The 25949-nt window shown below is 36.4% G+C and overlaps 1 protein-coding gene across 5 annotated transcripts in view; it reads right to left on the bottom strand.

The window, feature by feature from the left end:
• Positions 1 to 760: 760 nt before the first annotated feature.
• PHF3 (PHD finger protein 3) overlaps positions 761 to 25949 on the bottom strand; it is a 90254-nt gene continuing 65065 nt past the window's right edge. For 4 of the 5 annotated variants that reach the window (XM_040261422.1, XM_040261418.1, XM_040261420.1 and 1 more), the window contains 12 exons: positions 21739 to 22048; positions 19436 to 19619; positions 16357 to 16504; positions 16118 to 16274; positions 14814 to 14930; positions 12786 to 12917; positions 12070 to 12205; positions 9496 to 9691; positions 8234 to 8381; positions 6027 to 6116; positions 3825 to 4020; positions 761 to 3612 (listed from right to left, as the gene is read on the bottom strand). In XM_040261422.1, coding sequence (XP_040117356.1) covers positions 1499 to 3612; positions 3825 to 4020; positions 6027 to 6116; positions 8234 to 8381; positions 9496 to 9691; positions 12070 to 12205; positions 12786 to 12917; positions 14814 to 14930; positions 16118 to 16274; positions 16357 to 16504; positions 19436 to 19619; positions 21739 to 22044 — 3924 coding nt within the window. In that variant the 5' untranslated portion in view covers positions 22045 to 22048 and the 3' untranslated portion in view covers positions 761 to 1498. The remainder of the gene's footprint in view (positions 3613 to 3824; positions 4021 to 6026; positions 6117 to 8233; positions 8382 to 9495; positions 9692 to 12069; positions 12206 to 12785; positions 12918 to 14813; positions 14931 to 16117; positions 16275 to 16356; positions 16505 to 19435; positions 19620 to 21738; positions 22049 to 25949) is intronic. The other variant, XM_040261423.1, reaches the window with a different exon arrangement.

Raw genomic sequence — 25949 nt, forward strand, 5'->3', positions numbered from 1 at the left:
CTGTTTCAGACTCCACGTGATGACAAATTTCAGAGGATAAGGATGACAAAAAAAAAAAAAAAAGGGATTTCAAGTTGCTGCAAATTAGACAAAATGATTTGGTTTTGAATTTCCACTCATTTTCTCTCCAGTTAAAAACAGCAAGGCTGATTCAGTTTCAAAACCCATTATCTGTGAACTTTTTAGGAAAACAAACTTATCTTCCTAATTTTGTGAAGTCGTGTGTATTTTTCTTCACTAATACAGGTAAATAAAAATACTGGCTTTTCTTTCTCTCCTTTTGGTCTCAAGGATTAGCATCATTTGGTAGCTACTACTTTAAATTAAAGCAATCAATATAGTATTATGCAATTTAGGGCGGAAATAAATTTAGGTTTGGATTAACAATAGCCTACCTGTGCTTTCAAGGAAAAAGGGCATCCAACATTATAATTATTTACTCCCCACACAAACTAGGGCTAATTACACATTTTACAAAGAGATTCACATGTTTCTCTTAAATAAAAGTTCTATGGTCTTACAATGATTAGTCAGTGTATCAAATTTTGATGGTGTACCAGTTTTCACAGTAGCTCTAAATTCTAGTCTCATCAGAACTACATGATTTATCTCAACAGCCTATAATCTAAGATAAATCATTTTTCCCCTCATCTTACTCCACCTATATGCTCTTGGTTGAGTAAGAGAAAAACAATGTCTAAGGGCATTTAAAGCCTCAAAGAAGAAACTCTTACTACTGAATTTCAAATCACAACACAAAATAGGTGAGAAATTCTTTTATCATATTTAGAATCAAAATATCCCTTAAAATATTTACATTTTACAGTAAAAAGGATAGCAAAACACAAGATCATGTACAAGCTTAAGTATTCAAGTTTCTGAAAAGCCAAAAAGAAAAGGGAAATAATGGACTACCACAAAGCTGTAGCACAATAATAAACGCCTTCAATGAGTGCAGATTAAAAGCAACACATGTACTCCTTGGGCTTCTGATTCTTGGTCAAAAACTGCCAAATGAAATGATTAATATAATCTGATTACGAAGTTGCTTGGCTTTTTGTTGCTCCTCTAGAGTTTCTTTAAAAACAGTGCAATTTAAAACAAAGTTACAGAGTACACATTACTCTCAAATTAGTCATTATAGAAAGGACATTCACTAGAGGTGGTAAATATATTCCACAGTTAACCATATTTACCAATTAAGGAATAAAACTAAAATTTCTAAGCCTTTATTGCATATTAATAAAACAAATCTTTGAATATACAGCGATGTAAATTTTTAAAAATATTAAATTCCTGTAACTAGGGCTGTTGGTATGAAAAAGGGATGATGAGCACTGGCACAGAGCACTCTGTACCAACACACACAATTTATTCTTCTGCAAACCACCAATATTAAAAATTCAAAAGATGGCACAATCCTAGCAGGCAGTCATGAAGTTTCAAAGACACGACATCAAACAGTTATTAAATGCACCCCTGCAGCCGCCCGCCGGCTTTACCTCTTGCTCTTAGCTCTCTCAGCGTGGTCCCTGTCTTTGTGGTACCTGTCTCTGTCCTTTTCTCCCTCTCTATGCTTACTCTTCTCCCGCTCCTTGTCCTTCTCCTGGTCCTCGCCCTTCGGCTTGTCGGGCTTCCTGTCTGCACTCCTGCTCTCCCTGCTCGCCCTGCCGTCCACCCCACGCTCCCCATGAGGCAGCCGCGCCCGCTCTTTATCCTTATGCGCCTCGTCCCTGCCCTTCCTGTCTCTGTCCTTGTCCTGGGCTCTGTCTCTGCGCCTGTGCCTTTCGGGTTCCTGCTCCCACTCCTTCTCATGGCGCTCTCTTCTCAGGTGGTGTGAGTCACTGTAAAACCTCTGACGATCCCCCTTACCCCTGTTAAATGGTCTGTCCAGTTGCTGCTGGTCTTGCCTACCCCAAGGGTCACTATGGCGCCGTTCCGGCCTCCGAATGTCTTTAACTTGGTAAAAATTCTGTGGGCCCAAATACCTTGACGCTTGTGAGAGGGGACCCATCATACGCTGCGGCTGGCCGGTCAGATGGACAACAGGTGGCCAGGGAACCAAGGGATTTGGGGCAAAGCCGAAGCCTGGAGGGGGAAGTAATGGAGGTGGCAAATGTGGAGGAAATCCAAACATGCTTTGTGGGGGGAAATTCGGAGGTCCTGGAAATGGAAACCCAGGTGGGCAAGACTTGAGATGCTGAAGGCTGGGCTGCTGCGGTCTTATGGGTGAAAAGTTTGCACTTGTTCTGGGGCTGGTGCTTCTGGAAGTGAAACTGATGCTTTTAGAAGGAAATTCGGATTGGCATGTATTTCCAACCTCAAAATGAGATGCTGTTGCTGCTGATCCTCTTCGAAATGGGTGCACAGTTTCAATATTTTGCATTAAAATCTCCTGTAACGGTTTTGCTTGTTCGACTTGAGAAGACTGTATGTTTTCTACTGATGGTGAGTCTTGTACAGCCCCTGAATCGTCACTCTGCTGAACACAGGGGCTTTTCTCTACAGAAGGCATCTTCTCCTCCACGCTGCTCTGCTCAGTTAAGTGCGATGGGCCAGGCAGCGGCGGCTTCTCTCCCTGACGGCAGCCTTCTCCTTCTCTGTTTTCAGGAGCAGTCACCTGCTGACTTCTTCCAGCTGCTTGCCGAGGATCCCTTTTCAGGTTGATAAACTGTGGGGCCCTTGTCGTGTTAGTAACAGCATTTTCACTGCAACTCACGTTACCATCTACGTTTCCTCTTCCTACGTTAGATCTACAGGGAGGACTAGTATTTGAAGTCCTGTTATCTTGCAAATTATTCTCTTGATCTTGCAGCAGCTGTTTTAACACTCTCTCTTTACTCTCCACAGTGTCCTCTTGTTTTGACTGAATTGATAAATTTGTTAGGAATGCTTCTGTAGAAACATCTGGTGGTTTACCTCTGAGACTAAGACCTGTCAAAGGCCCAGCAGAAACTGAAGAGACCCCCAGTGCAGACGTCTCTTCTCCTCCTACTGCATTATCTGTCAATTCTGAAGGGTTATCTCCTTTAACTTTCACTTCCTTGGCTTCACCACCAGTTGCTTCTCCTGTATCTATTGTCCCTGCTTTTGGATTAGCTTGCTCATTTATAAATGGAATTTCTTTAAGAGTGTTTTGTTCTGTCCCTAACTGAGCTTGTTCGTATGTTTGACCAGTGGTGCCCAAAAGGCTCTGAAGGATATCATCCACAGGAAGAGGTTTATTTGCCAATTCCAGAGTAGAAGGTTGATTTTCCCAGCCAATCAAGACCCCAGGAAGGAATCTTAAAGGTTTTGGTGGTTCCTGTTTGGTGACTTCCAATAAAGGTTCAATGACTGTTGGAAGGTCTTCCTGAAGAGTTTGCTGAGGCTTATTTCTCTGTTTGTGCAATACGGTTGTAAAAGAATTAAAAAAGTCACTTTCTTCCTCTGCTGCCCCCTCTGTGGACACTTCTGTCTTACTTTTCTTGTCAGGTGGTACTGTCACCGGTGCGCTGTCAGATGTCTCAGCTGTGCGCCCAGCACCAGCACCAGCACTAGCACTGTGCTGCCGCTTCAGCCTCTGACGAATAATCAAGCCCAGCAACAGATTAGGTCTATGCAATTCAAGGCCTGTACAGAATCAAAAACATCAATCAAGAGTCATTCTCAATCATTACAATAAAGAGTAAAATTCTGCTTACTACAGTCTCCTAAACAGGTGTCTGTTCCTGTATGGGCAGATCCTGAGGGCCAAGTCCCAGGAAGGAAAGCAGGCTCAGCTTTCCCACTCGGGCCCTCTCACCCCATTTCATTCATATTCTACTAATTAAACAGATACCTACCAGGTCCATCAAAGGGCACGAGAGGGTGTGGGATTTTATCCATGGCGCCCAGAGGGATGAGGTACATGTCTTTGACCTGCTTCATGTTGTTAGCGGCCACTCCATAGCGCTTCCTGCTACTGAAGTATGCAAACAGCAAAGTATAAGAAATTTGATCTTCTTCAGTCACAGGTGTGAAGCGAACCACACAAATTTCCTATTCAAGAAAATAACAAATAATAAAAATAATAACCTAAACAATAGCTTGGTTTTAATACCATTCTCAATTATAATAATCTATTGCATTTTCTGACATTTACCAAGTAATAACATGGCTTACCAACTTAAATGCAGATATGAATACTATAAGGAAACAACTTTTAAGAAAAGATCTTTGCTGATCCAAAGGTGGATCTGTTTTATCTGAAAGTGTTTCACAGAAACTCAGTCCTAAAGTAATTAATTTGTTCAAGGTGACACACTTATCAGTGGCAAAGATATTTAAAGCCACATGTCTTGATATCTATACTATGTCCTATTTCCAATGTTATAACTTCTACAGAGGGCTGTCTATATTCTCAGCACACTGGAAATTAATAGCAGCCACCACCAGTACCCCACTATGTACAAACACAGAGAAATGCACAAGTCCACTGATATTCCAACTTAGAGGAACTGAATCTAGGAATAAAGGGGGCTGAGTGAAATGACCTCAAATACACACAGGCCATAAATTTTATAAAATCATTTGGCTTACTCAGAAACTTATTTGCTTGACTCTGAGTTCTTGGCTTTGTTTCAGATTTAAAAAATAAAAAAATAGTCCCAATTTGGTATTAATTTGGTAGAATGAAAAACAGATGTTTTTTCATGAAAGTATACAATCAAAAAGTGGAGAGTCAGGTCAACCACAAAGCCTAAACTGATGCAAGACTGCAGGAGGAGAGCAAGTGAGCTGGACTAAGGCTCCAACTCTTAGATCTGTCACCTCAAATGCCCTTATCTGGAGGCAACAACTGCGACAGTGTCTTGGTCAGTTCTAGATGGAGGCACACTATGCCGTATTTGCGATAATAAAGGGGCAGATGAAGAGCAATTCCCCAAATCTCCGAGAGTAACACTTCCCAACACTTTCCTGACTTTTACTATCATAAGAAAGTGAAAGCCAATAAATAAAACTTTTCTTATAGTGCTTCAAAGTTTTCTCGTACTCTAACACTGTATCAGTTTAAATTCTACAATCTATATTGGAAAAAAAATTATTTTCAGCTGAAGAGCATCCATTTTGAATTATTACTAACCTTACTAAAGACTTCTGATCATAAGAGAAAAAAATTAATGTTCATTTATTCAAGATTTATTTTTTGAATGTCTGTAACATGCTGAGTATTAACATCCTTGGAGATAAAAATGATTTCTTCTAATGATTAAATATTCCTGTGTAGCAGTGTTCTATGAGTTAAAGAAATGATAGAAGATATAGAGAGAAAAGAAAAAGAGAAATATTGCTGTAAAGGTTATTAACTATATCCCAATATCTATCCTCCTCATTTCCTACTAGAGAGCCCTCTTAACCTTCGGTTGGGCACATGGCCAGCCAACAGAGATCACACTTCCCAGCCTCCTAATAGCGTATAAGCTCTTGCCAATGGCAGTTAGAGGAAGTGAAAAGAAAACTGCACATTCCAGGTCTTGCTTTTAAAACAACTCAACAGCCATTCTTCTTTTTTACCCCACTTGGAGCTGATAAATCAGCTTTGACTTTGCTTGATTGCTAAGGGCCACAGTCTTAAAAACAATAAGACAGAAGAGCCCAATCCATGAATGATCTAACAACTGAAAGACTCTGAATTATGGACCTACCTAACATAACAAGAAAAGTTTACTTTTTGAGCCACTGTATTTTAGGATCTCTGTCCCAACAGCTTAGCCTGTGCCCCAACCAAAACAAATGTCTATAATCAAAGCAAGGCAACATTCCAGAATGAATCTCAATACTTATTCTAAAGCATTCCTTTCAAAACAATGATAGAAATCACTCAGACAGCATACCAAAAAGTGGGAAAAGAAAAAAAAAATTACAGGAATAATGGGGTTTGAGCCTTAGCCAATGGCATATTATGTCAATATAGGTCCTCCCTAGGGGACCTTGCATAAGAAATCTCAGTGGTTTACTTTTCAAATATTCTCACATATTGGTAGAGAGAAAAAAGTTCTCCTCACCTTGGTTCCTGAGGCTTTAATTTTTTCCACATAATCCCAAACTGTCTGAGGTGATATCCTACCACCTACTTGAATACTATCTGGTAGGTCCTGTGGTAAGAAATGAAGGTGATCAACATATATAGTTTATCTTCATTATAATATCTATACTTCATACAAATTTAACTCTAAGACTAATTTGAAAAAGTGATTTAAAAAAAGATTATAAAATACATCAATGAATATAAGAAAATATAGGGAGGGGTGACTAAGGTGGATGCTCAAACACAATTAAGAAAGAATCTCAGGTCAAGAAAAAGCAGCAGCACCAGCATCCCATAGTGACAACCCAGGAAGACTACAGCAGACTTCAGAATATTAGGGGGCACTGTTTTCCCCATCCTTTTTTTTTTTTGGTGATAGTGAACTGGAGTATGCCTTAATCACTAACAGCTGGATTTCAGAAGTTATCAAGTTTAACTATACAGTATACTTTTGCACAGAAGAAAATAATATTGTAATAACGCAAGGTTCATTTCTTTTTTAAAGGCCAAATCTTTCTGAGAAAAGATGACTATACATAAAATCAATTATGAGGGGTATAGTTAAGAATATTTGAAACTTTAATGAGTATATTTGGTTTTTGATGAAGACAGAAAAATCATAATCAATATTATTTCAATTAAATTTAAATAATTAATTGCTTTAAATAGATTATTTGGAATTTTAGTCCAAATCAAACTAGAAATAAGTAGGAAGCAGAGGTGGAGTTCTGAAAAACAACCACATATAAACTGGCTCAGAAAAAAGAATAATAGCTTTGTTTAAAATCAAAAGGTTTCCATAGTTTAGGACTTAATTATTCATTTAAAAGAAGTGTTATTTTCACTGTAGACTGACCTAGAAATTTAGAAGACTAATTATGCTATAAGAAAAGCATAATGGGTCTATTGAATTTTTTTCTTATAAAATCAATGTGTCTAAAATATTACTTCCCAAGCAAACTATATGCAAAAGTAATAACTAAGTTGTTTATTAATCAAAAACACAACTAGACAAATAAGCTGATAGATTAGATAAGCAATATTACACTGACTTAAATTAATTTCATTCTAATACAAAGAAGAGTTTATCTTAGTCTTAAAAGAAAACAGGCATATGTAAGATTTATGTCTTATAAAATACTGAAAACTTTGCCTTTATGGTCAGCAGACTGAGAATGGATAGAAAATTTAACATTAAATAGCATAATAGCAAAACGTAATCTCAACAAAAATATAGTACACATATACTGATTTATTTTCTTTTGCATAAACACAGAAAAGTACAAACTATTCAAAAGAATTTTTAAAAGTCGTACTTTCTCATTTATCATATTACTGATATAATACTGTATATACTATAGTACTACAGCTGCTTATTTCCCACAAATGCTGCTTACTAGTCCTTTCCTATTGTCTCAGGTATAAAATCAACCAAGGGCACCACTGCAGCAACCATGGTCACTGACCTCAGGACTGTCAACTAGCTGGAAAGATTCAACTAGGCAGCTGACCCTTGAACAACACGAGGATTAAGGGTGCCCATCCTCTGTGCAGTAGATAATCTCAGTGTAACACATAGTCGGCCCTCTGTATTCACAGTTCCACACCTGAGGATTCAACCAACTGAAGGTCATGTGGTACTATGGTATTCACTATTGAAAAAATTCATGTATAAGTAGACCCAAGTAGTCCAAACTCATGTTACTCAAGGCTCAACTGTGGTCTTTACCTCATTCACAGAAATGGGCAGGTAAGAACCATAGTCGTGAAGTTGTGGGAATATAAGCAATAGGGGAATCAGAAGACTTGTTAACAATGAAAAGTCTTCCCAAGAGACTAGCACTGGAGGCCATAAACATGTTAATCTTTCATGTAAGTCTGTATTTCAAGAAAAACTTAGATATCCATGCAAAATATCCATTAATTTTTAATTGATATAGTGAAAGAGTACAATTGATATTGGAAAGAGTACAAGACGTGGATTTAAAACTTTCGAAGAATAATTTTCTATAGTTCTGAAACTCCATTTGTGAACTTATAATTACATTAATTCAATGTTTAAGACTGTCAATAAATACTTTTACCATGAATGAAAATAAATATTTTTATGCTGTTTCCTTGCCCTTTGCCTTCAGAAACATATATGTCAACCCAGTCATAGAAGAGCAGAAAAGTTTACAGTACCTCTGTCAAGTATTCAGGGGAACCAGATACTGGGTAGGCTTTGGTAACAAATTTTGCTACAGACGGCATGTTGATAAAACCTTTCCAGATGAAGTTCAATCGAGCTAGGAAGGTACACTCAACTTCGACAGTTCCAGGCATCTCTGGACTAAAAAAAAATGACATTAAGAAATTTTCAGCCTAAAGATCTGCTCATGGTAAATGTATATTCTACTTGCTCATCAATTATTTCTATTTTAGCATGTCAAGAAGGCCAAAGCAGGACTTCTCTGGTGGTCCAGTGGTTGGGAATCCATCTGGCAATGCAGGAGACACACGTTTGATCCCTGGTCTGGGAAAATGCCACATGCCACAGAGCAACTAAGACTGTGCACCACAAATACTAAGCCAGCACTCTACAATTACTGAAGCCTGCATGCCTAGAGCCCATGCTCCCCAACAAAGAGAAGCTCCCACAATGAGAAGCCCATGCATCGCAACTAGAAAAGGCCTACATGCAGCAACAAAGACTAAGCAGAGCCAAAAGTAAATAAATGAACCAAAAGGCCGAAGTACGTAAAGCTATGATTAAAGAGTTTATATTTTCACTTCATAAAACATACTCATATTAACATAGTCATGTTTTACATTATTTTCTTCTAGACTGGCTTAGATGGACTAATAGGGTCCAGAGAAATGCAAGCAATTTTTCTTTAATTCTTGCCTCTTAGGAAAGACTTATTTCTTAGATTTATTTCTTGCCTCTTAGGACTAATATAATGAAAGAGAGCTTTAAAGTCAAGTCTGCTGCTGCTGCTAAGTCGCATCAATTGTGTCCAACTCTGTGCGACCCCAGAGACGGCAGCCCATCAGGCTCCCCCGTCCCTGGGATTCTCCAGGCAAGAACACTGGAGTGGGTTGCCATTTCCTTCTCCAATGCATGAAAGTGAAAAGTGAAAGTGAAGTCGCTCAGTCACGTCCGACTCTTAGCGACCCCATGGACTGTAGCTTACCAGGCACCTCCGTCCATGGGATTCTCCAGGCAAGAGTACTAGAGTGGGGTGCCATTGCCTTCTCTGAAAGTCAAGTCTGCACATACTCAATTCTAACTTTTAGAGTCTTTAAAAATCTCAATTAGTTGAAAATAAAGGAAAGTACAGTTACCATCTCAAAAGAAAGGTTCCTTTCTTAAGAAACATGTCACTTTTCTGTTTCTAAAGACTTCCAAGTACAATCTAGCAAAGAGGTATAAAGATTAGAATTTATAACTGAGGGAAAATTACCGTGGAGCAGGAGAGAATGTTGACTTTGGAGATTCTTGTTTCTCCTCTTCAAAGAATTCAGAGGCCAAAATATTTGAGGTTGAAGACAAAGCATCTGCTATACTTTCTGCTTCATTGTCTGAATGTTTACGAGACACGCCAACAACAACTTTCACTTTTTTTGGAGAAAGATCATCTACAGGTGGTGCCATTCTACCTAAAGCCAGGAAACACCAAAATAGACCACTTTTGTAAACCGAAATTTCTGTAACTTTATCCATTTTCACTTCTAGAGTTATTCACTTTCCCTGACTGCACTGCTGCATACCTGGGGTAGTTTTTAATTATCAACATTTCTCACAATGATTTATGGAACACACCTCTCTTACTGATGTGGAAAAAGAGAACTTTAAACAACTCAGACAAGCTTTTGAGAAGGAAACATTATAACCATACCCTAAAACAGGTAGTCTGATCCCCTAGCAAACATTTTTCAAACTGAACTACACCAAATTCCAACAGTCTTGAGAGGTAATGTGAAGACCAAGTAAAACAAATCTGTATACTACATCGTATTACATACAACAGCAATTCATGACATATGCATACTGCAAAGTGACTTAGTTATTTACTAAGAATGAAAAACACTAGTAAAGTTTAGAAAATGACACTAGTTTTACCTATAGAACCACAAGAAAAAATCATTCCACCTTTCTAAAAGTAGGTCATGTCTAGTAGTGTTTAACATATGTATTGTGGGCTACCATTAAATCTGAGCTATTACAATATTAAATAATACATTAATTATAAATGTTACAATGTTAATCATTAAAATTAATAGAAATTAATAGATTCAAAGTAATAGAAAAATTACTAAGATTTTTCTCAAACAAAACAAACTAATGAGTATACTAAAAATACTATGACACTATAAGATAGCTTTCTTCAGGGATAACAATATCTAAAAGCACCCTGTCTTTAAGTCTTTACCATTATATACATTGTAAAAATATGAACACACCATTCTGAGAAAACATGTTATTTCTATTATCAGAAAGTTACCAAATGTATAATACATTTCAGTCAGTCTCTAATACAGTGATGGAGGATAGCATACTGATTAACCTGAAGAATCTTTCATCTTACTGAACAAAGTATATTCAGTATTCCTTTAGCATACCACAGTAAAAAAATTAAAACTGAGAGCAACAACTCTAGAGTTAATTTTTAAAACTCTTAATCCTCCATCTCTCCCAATAAACTGAATATAAACTTTCTCAACACATTCCATTTTCTTTTCTTCATATCCCCATTTCTTACGCCCTAAATCCAGTCAGTCTCCAACAGTCTATCAGTATTACCTGAATATCTCAAAGCTTACTCACCTCCACCTCCAATGCTTCCACTTTAAATAAAACCATTTCATCTCCGTCTTGCACCAGTGCATAAAGGTCTACCACTTAGGTTCCTTCACCATAATCTCTACTCAAAGTCAAAGAAATCTTCAAAATTCCAATCTGATCATGTCATTCCCCTGCTAAACACCCTTCAATCACTATCCACTGCTCCTAGATAAAAGACTGAAATCTTTAATATGGCCTACCAAAGTAGGTTTTCATTGTAATTTGTAAACTATATTTTATATCATGATCCGTAACTCACATACATACACACTCCATATGCCCCTGTGTGTTTGTGATGTAATACATATGTATGCATGTGTGGAGTTTTTTGTAATATGGCAAATAGATGGGGAACAATGGAAACAGTGACAGACTTTATTTTCTTGGGCTCCAAAATCAATGCAGATGGTGACTACAGCCATGAAATTAAGACGCTTGCTCCCTGGAAGATAAACCATGACAAACCAACACAGCATATTAAAAAGCAGAGGCATAACTTTGCCAGCAAAGGTCTATATAGTCAAAGCTACAGTTTTTTTCAGTAGTCCTGTATGGATGTGAGAGTTGGACCATAAAGGCCAAGAGCCAAAGAATTGATGCTTCTGAACTGTGGTGTTGGAGAAGATTCTTGAGAGTCCCTTGGACTGCAAGGAGATCCAACCAGTCTATCCTAAAGGAGGTCAGTCCTGAATATTCACTGGAAGGACTGATGCTGAAGCTGAAACTCCAATAATTTGGCCACCTGATGCAAAGAGCTAACTCATTGGAAGACCCTGATTCTGGGAAAGATTGAAAGCAGGAGGAGGAGGAGACGACAGAAGATGAGACGGTTTGATGGCATCACCGACTCAATGGACATGAGTTTGAGCAAGCTCTGGGAGATGGTGAAGGACAGGGAAGCCTGGCAGGCTGCAGTTCATGGGGTGGCAGAAAGTCAGACACAACTGAGCGACTGACATAGTCTCTCAAAATTGCCCTTATCTTTATCAGTGCAATTCACTGCGATGTTTCCCATTTTCTGTTTTTGTTTGTTCTGAAATGCTAGTCACTACTCACTAAACTAGTTTCACTACTACCCTTTAAGTCATAGACTGACTCACATCAACACTGGGGAAACAAAAACCAACTTAAATCACAAGTGTCCACATTTCAAAATGAAAGCAACATTTTACGAAGAAATAATTCCAATTACCTATGCAAATTTTGCAGTTAAGATCAAAAAGATGCTGTCTGTGTTGACTAGTGGTATCTTTAGACATCGAGTCAACCTCTCCTTTTTGTTTTTCAGATCCTTCTGTCTTCTCCATTGACTTATTAGCTGTAGGTTCCTAACAAAAGTGAAAGTAAAAATTAGGTTAACAGAAAATAGTTGGCCTCAGTTATTTATGAACTTGTATTTCAAACTGCTATTTTTTCCCCAAAATGAAACTGTCCCATTCATATGTTGTTTCTATTTCTTTAAAAAATAAGTGCTAGATGTTAATTATGACATAAAATGGAATAAAAACTCAAACATTCCTATTCTGCAAGGCCTCAGATAAGATTTCATATTATTACCTCACTGATATTTGAAAATAAGAAAAGTCAGACCAGATCTCAAAGTACAGTCTGCCCGGGAAGCACCTACAGAGTTTAAGGCCTACTAAGAAAATTTCTAAGTCATAAAGACCCTAGGAATCTACATTATCAAGTGTTTAACTGTCTGTGTCTGTGATGCAGGTGGTCTGTACGCTTCATAGAGAGAAACAATACTTTAAACACTCTCAAAAAACCACCAAACTACTCTAATAAACACACAGCTTAAAAATTTATTTTTTTCTGCTTTAAGAATATTAGGCAAATAAACCCTTTCTGAATCCTCATGTTTTGGGCACTATAAAACATGCTACTTTTATCATCATCGTTTACCTGAATCTCCATGGCTGCCTCCTGTTCTTTCATTGGAGCGTCACTCTCAATTTCTATCTCACCTTTATGTGTTATTTTTGTGATAGGTCGTCTTTCCACTTCTCTCTGCTCTTTCTCAATCATCTCTATGGTCTAACAGGAAATATTTTAAAGAAATACTTTACAATTAAAATCATAGATGATTTTTAACCTTTAGTTTGTCTGTCAAAAAACAAATATATACTGAGTACTTGCAAATGTCAGAGACTGTTTTAAGTGCTAGGGTTTTAAGAATGAGACCTCATATCTCAGCCCAGAAAGGTTTCAATGGGGTGTGTGTGTGGGGGGTGTGTGTCTGTATGTCTGTGTGTGTGTGTCTGTGTGTCTGTCCGTGTGTGTCAGTCGCTCAGTCATGTCTGACTCTTGCAACCCCATGGACTGTAGCCCAGGCAAGAGTACTGGAGAGGGTTGCCATTTCCTTCTCCAAGTCAATGTATAGTAACTGGAGGAAACTGAAGTGCAACGTTATTTGCAAAGTGATGAAACATAATATTTACATTTAAAACCTGCTTTCTGATCTACTATTTTAGCAGCTGCCAAAGAGAAATAAATGAGAACAAGTTCCTCTTAGGTTCTTAACCTGATGTTCTAACACTCCCCAGAACAGTAATTTACTCAAATAACAAAAACAGGGAGTCCTCCATCAGTGGTCTATTGACGGAACATACTTGGTTACAGTGAATAAGCTCAGCAATAAAACATAATAAAAAAGTAAGCACAGAAAGAACTAGTAAAAGGAAGTTGACAGCAGAAAGATAGGTCCAGTCACTTGTCTTGCCATTGTTAAGTGCAAATTTTCCTTCAAAGAAAGAAGTCTCCAATGCAGATGATACTTGTAGGCATAGATTCAAAGCAGAAGCAAGGCATGTGCGTATTTGGGATTCAGAGGGAAAAAAGGAAATGGTGATACTATTTGCAAAATAAGAGAAATTACACAGAGTGAAAGTGAAGAAATATATAAATGATGTGAGTGAATGCAATCTATCAAATTAAGGCCTCTTGCACTTCGAACCAGATTTGATAGAAAATCAATTTAGAGGCTTAAGATCAAGTATATCATGGACAATTAATATGAACTATAAGGAATCAGTATTTTCTAGAATAAAGGGCTATTACTCTAAGTTTATTGTAATAAAAAACATGGGATAATGTGGCTATCTTGCTGACACAGTAACTCAAAGATACATATTCACCTCACCTTCAAAGGTATATCACGTTCACAAACCCCAACTGAAAACTCTTGGCATGGTGACTTTCAGGATTTTTCAGTTACAAAATGCAATACAGTGTACATACTATATATGTTATATAATACACTAGTTAGGTCTGGAACATCGCCATTTAACAAGAAGTATTTCTGTGACTATGAACTTTCATACATGACACTTCAGGATCACATTTTATCAATAAATTTGTAACAGGGGAAAAAGAAGCCCTTATTTTTCAAAGCATTTGGTATTTGAAACTGAATTTATGGGGTTATAAACATAAACTTTTTCATTCTGACTTAATTTGGCTCCACAAATTACCAAAATTCATAATCTTCAAAGTGTGTTTCTGAAATGTGAAAATGTGAGTGAGAATAGATTCACCAATTTTTCCATCCTTCTGATTTACAAAATATAAGGTTATGTAAGCTGATAACTGGAGAAAATGAGGAAAAAGCAGAACAGAAAAGAAAAAAGAGAAAATTTAAGAACAGGCTAACGGAGGATGCGGAGAAGGCAATGGCACCCCACTCCAGTACTCTTGCCTGGAGAATCCCATGGATGGAGGAGCCTGGTGGGCTGCAGTCTCTGGGGTCGCACAGAGTCAGACACGACTGAGCAACTTAGCAGCAGCAATGGAGGATAAGTAATGAGAAGTACAGAACAAAAGGTCCGTAACTGTGTACTCTGAGTTTAATTTCCTCTGTGTATATATCTTTTCTCTGTGGCTAAAAAATGTACGTTTTAATATAGACAAATACGTATTCATAGATAATCTTACATGTCTGTTTTCTCTTCGTCTCCAAGCAGCTAACTCTTTAGAAGCAAGCTCTTCTGGACTCATTCTTATAAGGTGATCAGGGGTTACTTCTCCTTTCAGCACTTTTTTAAATAATATCTGGAGGTATTTAAAAATGGGAAGGAGAGAAAAACATTTTTAAAACAAGGAGAAGCTGCTGTATAGAAACATAATAAAGATGCAATTTTGAAATCTGATTTATGAATGTTTAATGATTCACACATCACCTACTGCAAAGAGAATAAATGACAGCCTTGTGTTCTAGAAACATCAAATAAGGCAGCAAAATAAACATTTTGTATAAAAATCAACACATAATGGAGAAGCATGTATGGTGGTGAAGTTATTACAACACCTATCCAAAATTGTATTAAGTCTTACCAGGGACACACACTATCACAACAGCCAACCCATGACTATATGAAAGCTACTGCCTAAAGGAACTTTACAGAACACAGTCTTTCATATTCTTAAAACTTCACATCTTTAAATCCTAACAGGCTTGGAGGAACTCCCAAGCAAAGAACCAATTGAAAGAAAAAAATCTAAAGGAAATAAATATTTACATGAAGAAAAGTTTTCAGATTATATAATTCAATAAGTATCTGATCCCCTGGACCATGACAGCAGAATTTACATGAAGATTTTTCTTAAGTAGTAGTTAGAAGACTTCAAGAAAATATCTCGTATCACACTTACAGCCAGTATCATTACACAAACTGTTGCACTCATGTGAAAACCTTGTAAAACTTAAGCAAATATTTAAGGAGTTTGAATCTACACCCACAGCCTCTAAGTCTCAAATAAAAAACCCTAGGAAAAGATCAGGTACTCAATTAAAGTTTACTCCATTGCTAAAAGATTTTTTTAATTAAAGTCATTTTTAATAATAATAATTTAAAAGCTATCTTTTTATCAAATTTAAATCAGAAAGTATTAATTATAGAGCTATAAAATCTGCCTTAACAGATTTTTGAAGATTACATAGGAATGAATTTTTTGATGAACTGGATTAAACAAAGGACATAAAGGAAAGAATTCACATAAATCAGGTTAAGATATATTTAGTATTTTATATTTTAAAAGACACTGTATAACATTAGTCACCACTGTGCAGAATTTGTAACTCAATTCAATAGCAGAAGACTTTATTAAAATTACTGGTCTCACTTCAAGAAATAAATTATAGATCTATTGTGTTAAATTATTAACCCCTACGTATTGTGTATGTGCTCAGTAGGAAAGCTGGGAACATAAATGTCCAGACATGAACAAAATATACTTACGTTGTTTTTAGGATCTTTCAAATTGAACATCAAACTTCTATATTTGTTCTTATATTTAGCATCTGTGTCCCGAAAAAAAGAGAAAAGCTCTTTTTCAATTTTTGTGGCAACTTTTGCTGCCTTTTCCTCTGGTACCTTCAAATTTGAGTCTGTAAGTCTTAAAATTAGAATAACTCAATTATTTTTCAAATACATGAAGCGTACATTATTCAATCTTTTATAGTATCAATGTGTGTTACCTTTTCATAAGAATGTCTTTTAGAGAATGCCGGACACTCTGTCGGATCTGGTCTGTAGAAGGCTTGGAAGCAGGAACAGCTGGAGGGTGCACACCAGGCAGTCCCTTTTCAGTTTTCTTCTTCTTTATCTCCTGCTTCTCATGAGCACCTAATTTAAATAAATATCAAAACTCACTAAGCTGCTTTTAAAAAAATATTTTCCTTTTTAATGCACAATATAAGTTTATAACAGAGCTGACTGATTAAATATCACTACTTTTAGGGACTTCCCTGGTGGTCCAGGGGTTAAGACTATGCTTCCACTGCAGGGGGTGCAGGTTTGATCCCTGGTTGGCAAACTAAGATCCCATGTGCCACGAGAAAAAAAAAAAAATCACTTTTTTAAAATCATTAGATCAGAATCCATATCCCACACTGAAATATTCTTGACAAAGAAATTCTAACCTATGTATGATGACAGATGTTAACTAAACTTATCGCAGTGGACCATTTTGCAATATATACATATATCAATACATTATATGGTACAACTGAAACTGTTATACGGCAATTATACCTAAAAAAAAAAAGTTCTAAATGAATTTTACTTAGAAACTAAGTTCTCCTGAAGAAGGGAATATATATGTTGTTGTTTAGTCATTCAGTCATGTCCAACTTTTCTGTGACCCGATGGACTGCAGCCCACCAGGTTCCTCTGTCCATGGGATTTTCCAGGCAAGAATACTGGAGTGGGTTGCCGTTTCCTTCTCCAGGGGATCTTCCTGACACGGGGATCAAACCCACGTCTCTTGCAGTGGCAAACAGATTTGCTACAAGTGAGTCACCAGGGAAGTTCATTTTATTTTTATATATATCCACACAATGTGATCAGATAGCCCAAAATGTACCTTTCCCCTGTAGCCTTAGCATCTTTATTCTCTCTCCTTTAAACATCTACATTGACAAAAACGATAACCCGGTGAAAGCTAACTTTTATCCTTCACCCAAATAGCCTACAAACAGCTAAAGATAACTGGAGAAAGCAAGAACTGGTACTAACAGATCTCACTTTAAATTTATAACCAAAAATCTCAAGTGGATAGCTCAATGTACTACCCTAATCCTATTAAAAGGTCCTAGAATTTAAATTTGCTCTCCCACTTTCCAAAACATATATTTTAGGCTTTTTCTTCTTTGTTCTCAAACCAACAATACCTGCCTCTCCAACTTCAACCTCGTCTGACTTTCTCACTTCGTATTTCACTAAGGAAATAAAAATGCCACCTATTTTCCCATCACCAAACCTACTAACTTCACTCACACGTCCCTGCTCCTTCTGCATGCAGCCTTCCTACCACTACAGGGCATCAGCTGTCCCTTCCGGTGACCAATCCCTCCGGGGGAATCCCATGCCCTCTGATCTCTTCAAGGACTTTGAACCTCAACCATCATCTCTCTCCTACCTCATCAAATTCTCTCCCTACTGGATCATTCCCAATAACCTTACAAATATGTTATCTCCTTAAAGAGAAATCCTGACCTCATATCCACTTCAAGTCACTCAGGTCATTACACCATTTCTATTTCCTTTAACAGCAAAATTCCTAGGAAGAGTTATGCACCATCACCATCTCCACTTCCTCACCCTCCATTCCTCCATCCACCACTACAACTGGCTTTTGTCCCCACTGGTTGGTTGGATGGTTTAGTTGCTAAGTCATGTATGACTCCTGAGACCCCATGAACTGCCAGGCTCCTCTGCCCATGGGATTCTCCAGGCAAGAATACTGGAGTGGGTTGCCATTTCCTTCTACAGGGGATCTTCCCAACCCAGGAATCAAACCCAGGTCTCCTGCACAGCAGGCAGACTCTTTACCGACTGAGGCATGAGGGAAGCCCAAACAGCTATCCAGACTGCATCTGACAGTTGATCATTGCCTTCTCAGAACTTAACCTGGCCTCCAGGTCGCCATGGTCTCTCAGTTCTCTTACATCAAAGGCCATCTCTTGATCTCCTCTGCTGGAGCCTCTCTCCCGCCCAAGTGCTAAATGCTGACATGTCCCGAGGCCTCTGCTTCTATTCCTTCATCCTCAAACTCGCTATGTAGCTCTTCACATTTAAGTGCACGCTTTAAAGTAACGACTACACACCACTAAATCCCAAATTTATACTCCACGGCCTGAAGTCCAGACTCATCAGCCAAAGATTTACTCTAAGTATCTCCTTGTGGATCTCTTAGTAAGCATCTCAAAATTCCCAAAACATAATTTTTCAATTTTTTCTCCCCAAATCTCTCTCATCTCCACAAAGAACACCAACACTGATCTAATCATCTGCTAAGACTTTTTTTTTTCACCTACCTACATCTAACCTGTCAGCAAGTTCTACCAAGTCTACTATAAAACGTATCTGAACCTGACCACCTTCACCACCCTTTCTTCTAGATCCTGGTAGACTCCTAACCAGTCTACTCTCCTTCTCTCCTATTCCCTGACAGTCCAGTCTCCACAAAAAAAAAGGGAGCCAGCATTCCCTCATGTAAATTCCTCTAAAGGTTCCCCACTCTATTCAGAATAAACAATAAACTCCTGTCATGGCCTCAGTTTCTACATAATTTTCTCTCAACTCACCTTCTGCCACCATTCTATCCCTCATGTATCTGTAACATTCTAACCATTCCACAGGGACCTTCTTGCTCCTCAAATGCAGACTGCTTCCACTTCAAAGCCTTCAGCCCGGCTGTGCCCTCTGTGGATTCCTGCCTCCAAAACAATTCTGCATTCCTTCAGATCCCACCGCCTCCATTTTCTTTGACACAAATTCCTCCCATTCTCCTTGACCTTGACTCTCTATTCCATTATTCAAGTTTTTCTTCAGTGCCAAATTCTCTAATTTTTTTGTCTCCCTATTATCTGTCATTTCCCATTATTATTTAAATGCCATGAGGGCAGGGGTCTTATCTTACTGAGGTTGTTAGTACTTCCCAAGAATTCCAAACAATAATGTCTTATTTCAAGTAAAGTCAATCACCTAAACTATTTTTCTTGCCATTAAAATATAAAAACATTAGTATACAATAATTTCTGCTGTTCTTACTACCTGGTTTTGAAGCTTTTTCTCCTGTGCAAATAACAGTTGTAGACTCTTTTGTCATTTTTTCACTTTTTTCTTCTGAGGATCTCCGAGGTAACACTGGTTGTCCCATCTTTCGAAAAGGTGCTAGCTGCCATTTTTTAATTTCACTATCCCTACAGTCTGATGAGTTTTTGCCTTCACCAGATTCCTAGGAAAAATAGTATTTAATTCATTAGAATGAAAACTACTAAACTATCTTTAAAATACAATGCAACCTTCATGAGTATGTAGATGAAACAAATTAAACCTACTTAGTGTGACAACTTTTTAAGATCATACCCCATTCTTTGGCCCAGTAACTGTTCTGTGAAGATATACATAACTCTTAACAGCAAAAAGGACCTTCATCCTTTCATCCAAAACCCACCTGTTAAGCACCTATTTTCTGCAGAACACACAGTCATCTATAAAGGGAACTAAAAAACACTGAGATTATATTCCCAATAATTGTACTAGAAAGAAAATTAAATATAAGATTTCCCTTCGTCAGCTGTGGATATGAAAAAAAGAAGGGCAGGGAAAAATTGTAAAGATATCAATTATCTGTATTTTTCTTTACTACTATCTAGAACAAAGTCATATTTACCTATGAAAGTATCAAATGTTCAGTGTAGCTATAATTATAACCCACAAAGAACTACAAATGAAACCAGAATTTGGAGACCCCTGGAAACAAGTAATATCATTTAATAAGAACATTATGTATAGAAATAAAATCATAGTTTTTAGGAAGACAGTATATACCAAAAAAAAAAAAAAAATGATTTTCTCTGGACTGGGAATCCTCTTTTTTATTTACTTGTGTTTATTTTCTACCTCTCCAACTAGAGTTGAGAGCAGGAACATATTTCAATCAGTGATACATACTCAAATCTGATATCATACTTGGTACACAATAGGAACCCAATAAATGGTTCAACAGAAAATCATAAGAAGTGATCTTTAAAAAGCATATTCCATAAACTAAATTCAGAGTAGTTCAAAGAAGATTTAACAATTCAACATGAAAAAGAAAAGGAAGCAGTAATCACTTCATTCATGTATTTATTTATGAAATCAGACTAACCTCAGTTCCTTACCTGGTAAGACTAGCTAGAGGGTTTCTTAAAACACTCAGTGTTAATGCTTTATAATGTTTTTTTAGACAAGATGGAGGTTTACTATGACAAAACAATAAGCTATATTTCTGAGTGGCCAAGAAATTGTACCCAAGAAATGATGATTAAACGTTAAAAGAACCTTTCCAAGACTTGCTATAAACTGTCTGCAACGGCACTCTCAGTTCTATATTATCGATTACTTTGGTGCTAATCAAATCAACAGAAAAATAGTAAATATTAGGAGGACATAATCTAATTCTCAGAAAGTCTTGGCAGACAGAAAATGTTGGATGCCACAAGGATTTGGCAAACTGGAATTTAATCCAGATTTGTCACATAAGGAATGTCTGGAAGAACTGCATTTGTAAATAAAAGAGAAAGTTTTAGAGAAAACATGCTTATGTTCCTCAATCTGAATGGTCAGACTAAAAAATTTCCAAGGCTCCTTCCAACTCTATAACTTGTGTTCACTGTATCTTGGAATTATTATATTTGACCATCCATATATGTTTGTTACCAGTGTTTCCTCCCTAGAGCTACCTACAAGAATAACCAATGATTTAAAAAATCATAGTATAAAAAAGGTAGACAATGAAAATAAAAATTAATTAGATAAAAGACTGTGACCTTTATACACTTCTCCTGTAACTGATTAAGTATCTTAAAATTTCTATTTAGAAAATACAGTAGTTGAAAATGAAAGATGAGGGGAAACTAACTTTTTAAGACACCACATTATAAGGGAGGAATTATGAAGTAAGGCTTCCAAGCAAATACTGGGAACAAAAATCAAAAGAATTAAAATTATATTTCCTTACAGAGAGAACATTCACAGATATTTATGGACTGAAAAGCTTTTTAGAAAAACTTCTCAGTAAGCACAATTTCTATCTCGCCCCACAAGATCACATACACATTCTACCACTGAAAATCCAAATACCAAACTAGAGACCTGACATAGCACAAAGACTTAAGGAATAAGTCTGCATATTTCAAAGACGTCACTAACTGGTTTCACCAAAACTAACAAAACATTTTAAGTAAACCTTCATTTCTGTAGAAAAATAAATGTGAAAATGTACACTACAGTGAAATCTAAAAGATTTCAAATTCTCAGTCAGTCCATACAAGTTCTTAAATAAAAAGAATGCATAATGAGCAGCTCACCCGTTTTAAAATTTTGACCTTGTGCTTCACTGGATCATCTACATACTTGGTTTTATCATTTGCTGTAGTGTGCTTTGGTAACCCAAGCTTTTCATGTTCCATTGCTTTATCTTCACTATGGATTTCAGCTTTAGCCTGGTTTCCCAAAATATCTGGATCGGCTATTTCAGTCTTTTTATCTTCTTCAGCACAACATTTTACACACACATATTCTTTGTCTTCCTCTCCCATTTGCTGTGCTTGAGAAAGACTTAACCCAACACAATCACCATGAAACCAGTCATCACATCTCCCACAGCCAACCATAAACCTGGAAAGAAAAAAGAACACTCTGATTTGATACATTTTCTAAAAAACCAACGCCAAATGAGCCTAAACTGAATTTTCTGTATTGTGGTATTGTGCATGTTTTCTATCCTTACACATTCTATCAGTTCAACATTGTCAAAGTTTTCCAAGCAAAGAATATTGTATGAAAATGAAACTTTTTAAAGAAGTCAGTATTTCCCCTCTAATATAAGTGAGAAAATACTGGGGGCGGGGGGTTCGTGGAGCACATAAAGATAAAAACAAAGAGCAACTGGTCTGTCTGCATACTGTATGGAATAATTAACATACAGAATAAGGGTATTTCTCCACTGAGAAGGGTGATAAGCTTTGACATTCAACCTATCCAAGTTACATTTACCACAAAGACCTGAATTTATACATAAAACTGGAGTCAGTTACCCAACTAATTTAAGTGACAAAAAGAAAAACCAGATGCAACAAAAATGCAACTCAAAAACTAATTTAATTAAGCCTCACTGACTTCCTTATTAACCACCTTAACTATGTAACTATTCTTAGAGCTCAAAATATCCTGGTTCATCACGTCAAACTGATTTAGCTTAAGAATTTTTTACATACTTTTGAGTGTGAGCTTACTACTTGACCTTGTACCTCAGATAATAAACCTGTTTTCCCAAATAATGACCAATAGTGTATCAACATGAAGATATTACTATTCAGGCTGAGTTTTAATTTCCAAACAATCTCCTTACATTTCCCCTCTACTGTATTTTATCTAACAAATTATTTCATTAGCCAATTAAAGTCTAAGGGCATATTTACCACTCTAAAAAGTTTGCTTTTTTAACTTAGAATATCTGGAATTACTTTAGAATAAAATAGCAAAACAGATGCATAAACAGCAATTTGAGGGTAAAATTATCTTTTTCACATACTTTTCAACCCACTGTTAAGAAAATGACAAAAGCTCACTTAATTATGTTTAACATTTTCTTTTTTTCTTCTTCAGGTTAGTAATTCATGGTATATCTGAAAGATTTAGGAGAATTTAAATATGTTCTTTAATGATCTAAAAACTTTGTGCTGATTTTGATAATAGTGCCACCACCAACAATGACAAAACTTTTTTTCTGTACTTAACCATAGAAGAGGTTATATTAGATCAAATGCCTATTTACAAAAGCCCTACAAACATATAATTACAGACATTTGGAACACAGTAGACTTGCACATTAAACCATAATCTACAAGTAAAAACTGAAATGGTAAAATAAAGCAGCTGGTGGCAACAGACACCAATGTAAAACTCCTTTTAAAAACCTATTGTCCAGTAAGATGCTAAAGGTAATATACTGGGTGATATAGCTGACTCTCTCTAAATATAATCAGAGGTCCTATTTTAATACAGAGACTATAAAATTCAGAGCACTGAGTTTCAAACCTCGCAGGGTATCTTGAAATCAAGTCCCTGACTGCAGACCACTCCACTCTTCCGTCTCGTGTGCCCTTGTCTATATTGTGGACTTTGTTTTTTCATGTCTGTAATTCACCATTCTTGAAGTGGTGATATTTATGCTAGTTTTTCAGGGTTAAGTCACCATTTCTTCCATGGTTCATTAAAAAAAAAAAATTTCATTGAAAAAAAAACAAATTAAAAAACTCATGCCTTAAGTAAAAATACCGAATATTTTGGATTCATAGCCCTAGAGAAAACTTTCTAACAATGCGGTATTTGTCTGCAAGATAGAAACGGTTTCTAGGTGTGAAAAGATTTTAGATAGGTCTATTGCATGTTTCACTTCCCTGGTGGCTCAGATGGTAAAGCATCTGTCTACAAAGCGGGAAACCTGGGTTCGATCCCTGGGTCGGGAAGATACTCTGGAGAAGGAAACGGCAATCCACTCCAGTACTATTGCCTGGAAAATCCCATGGACAGAGGAGTGTGGTAGGCTACAGTCCATGGGGTCGCAAACAATCGGACATGACTGAGCGACTTCACTCACTATTGCTTGTTTCAATGACACAGATCATATAGCCAACAGAAAAATACAAAGCTTAAAAAATAGAAAAGTTCTTCTATTTCAGACTCCAAAGTTGTAAGAACTCCCATTTCTTGAAAATAACTATCTAGGTTGATTCTTTTGAAATACTGAAAGAAAGCTAATGTGTTCCCCATCACAGCTATATTAACAATTTCTTCAAAGCAAGCCTGGAATAGTTTCAACTATGACCATGGCTATGCTTTTGTCCCAAACCCAAACCTAACTAACAAACTATAAAGCACATATTAGGAAATTTCAAATCTTTATTTGACCAGGGAACAGTCACTTTATGATGTAGAATGTATTCACTATATCACCATACCCCAAGTTTATTCTGGAAATATCTCCTCGAACTTGAGAAGCTATGAAAAACAAATCTCAAAACTATAGTGCCAACCACAGATGTAATCTTAATGATTTATATTTTAAGTAATAAATACACTTAAATATAATTCTGAAAAACCAAAAAATTACACTGATGAGTATTATTACCATGTCCTAGGGGAATATGTAATTGACTTGAAAATGAAACTGGAGAATTTCAAAAGAGGAAATAATTAGCAGTATTACAAACTTTATTAACCACACATGTATTTTTAAATGGCTTTTCAAAAAAGAGAAGATACATTGTCTTCCCTTTTCATGATATTCCTCATGGCTTACAAATGGGAGTATGGATCAAATAGCGAACATACTCTCCTACTTTCTGCTCTGTCCTTGAAATTCTCATCACCAACAGGCTAAACCACTCAAAGAAAAGAATCACCAAAAACAATTAACGTGTGAAGTTTAGCTCTGAATTAATTGGACCAAGTCAGCATGAAATCAGTTAAATGGAAAACTTTAGAAATATCTGTTGTGTTCTACTACTGTTATATGTTCATATACAAAATTTTAAATCCTACTATAATTTAACCAATTTAAAATGTAATCCTAGTTCTAATCTTTTTGGCACAAATTAAAACATATTCTTAGAAAATTTCCATGTTTCTTCAGAGCAAACCACAAAGGCAACGTTGAGAATTCCTGTTCTTAAAAAGTCACAAACTCACTAACAACAGAGATATTTTAAGATGAGCCATCAAGTTCTAAGTATAAAAGTAACTGAGACTGTATTACTGTGAATGTACATGTACTCACTTTTCCCTAGGATAAAATGATTTCCACATAAACACTAAATCATTATTGTTGTCACTAACAATCTAATCTGCAGAGAAAAATATTTATCTATCAAACTTGTAAATTCCTGAGAAAAACCAGAATCACTAAGAGAAAATTTCCTTTTAAGAAAAAGGTTTCTTGCTTAAAGCTATGACTCAATTATGCAAAGTAGACTTGTTTCTAAATTTCATCCAATGAACTAATCTTTTAAAACTGGACAAGAAAGTGTAATACAAACTGAAGATGCAAATGTCACCTGGAGAGGGAGGGAATACTAGAAACTACAACATAGGTTATTATGAAAAGACCAGGATTTCTTCCTTCCAAAATGCCAACTAGTTTATGTTTAAAAAGAAGTTCAAACGTAACTTTTTAAAAAAGGATTAAATAGTCTGGTTTTTACAATAATGAATATGCCTTAGCTGTAAGGAGAATCCAGAAAATAAATGGAAGCCGAAACAGGATGAAGCGTAAACCATAAGGCAGTCGATGTCTACTGCCTTTAGGACATGTACAAAAGTTTCTTAAGGTCAAATATTATATTTGGCCACACCATGAACAAATCTGTATTTAAAAATACAATTTCCAAATGGAAGCATAAACATGAAGCTAACCTCAGTTGCATTATATATAAAATGCTGAAGTAATAACGTAACCTTTATAGGAATAAATATGTCACAAGTGCTAAAAAAAAAAAAAAAAAAGAAAAAAAGTCAC

This window comes from Oryx dammah, unplaced genomic scaffold, assembly GCF_014754425.2.
Source record: "Oryx dammah isolate SB20612 unplaced genomic scaffold, SCBI_Odam_1.1 HiC_scaffold_19, whole genome shotgun sequence".
Taxonomy (NCBI): domain Eukaryota; kingdom Metazoa; phylum Chordata; class Mammalia; order Artiodactyla; family Bovidae; genus Oryx; species Oryx dammah.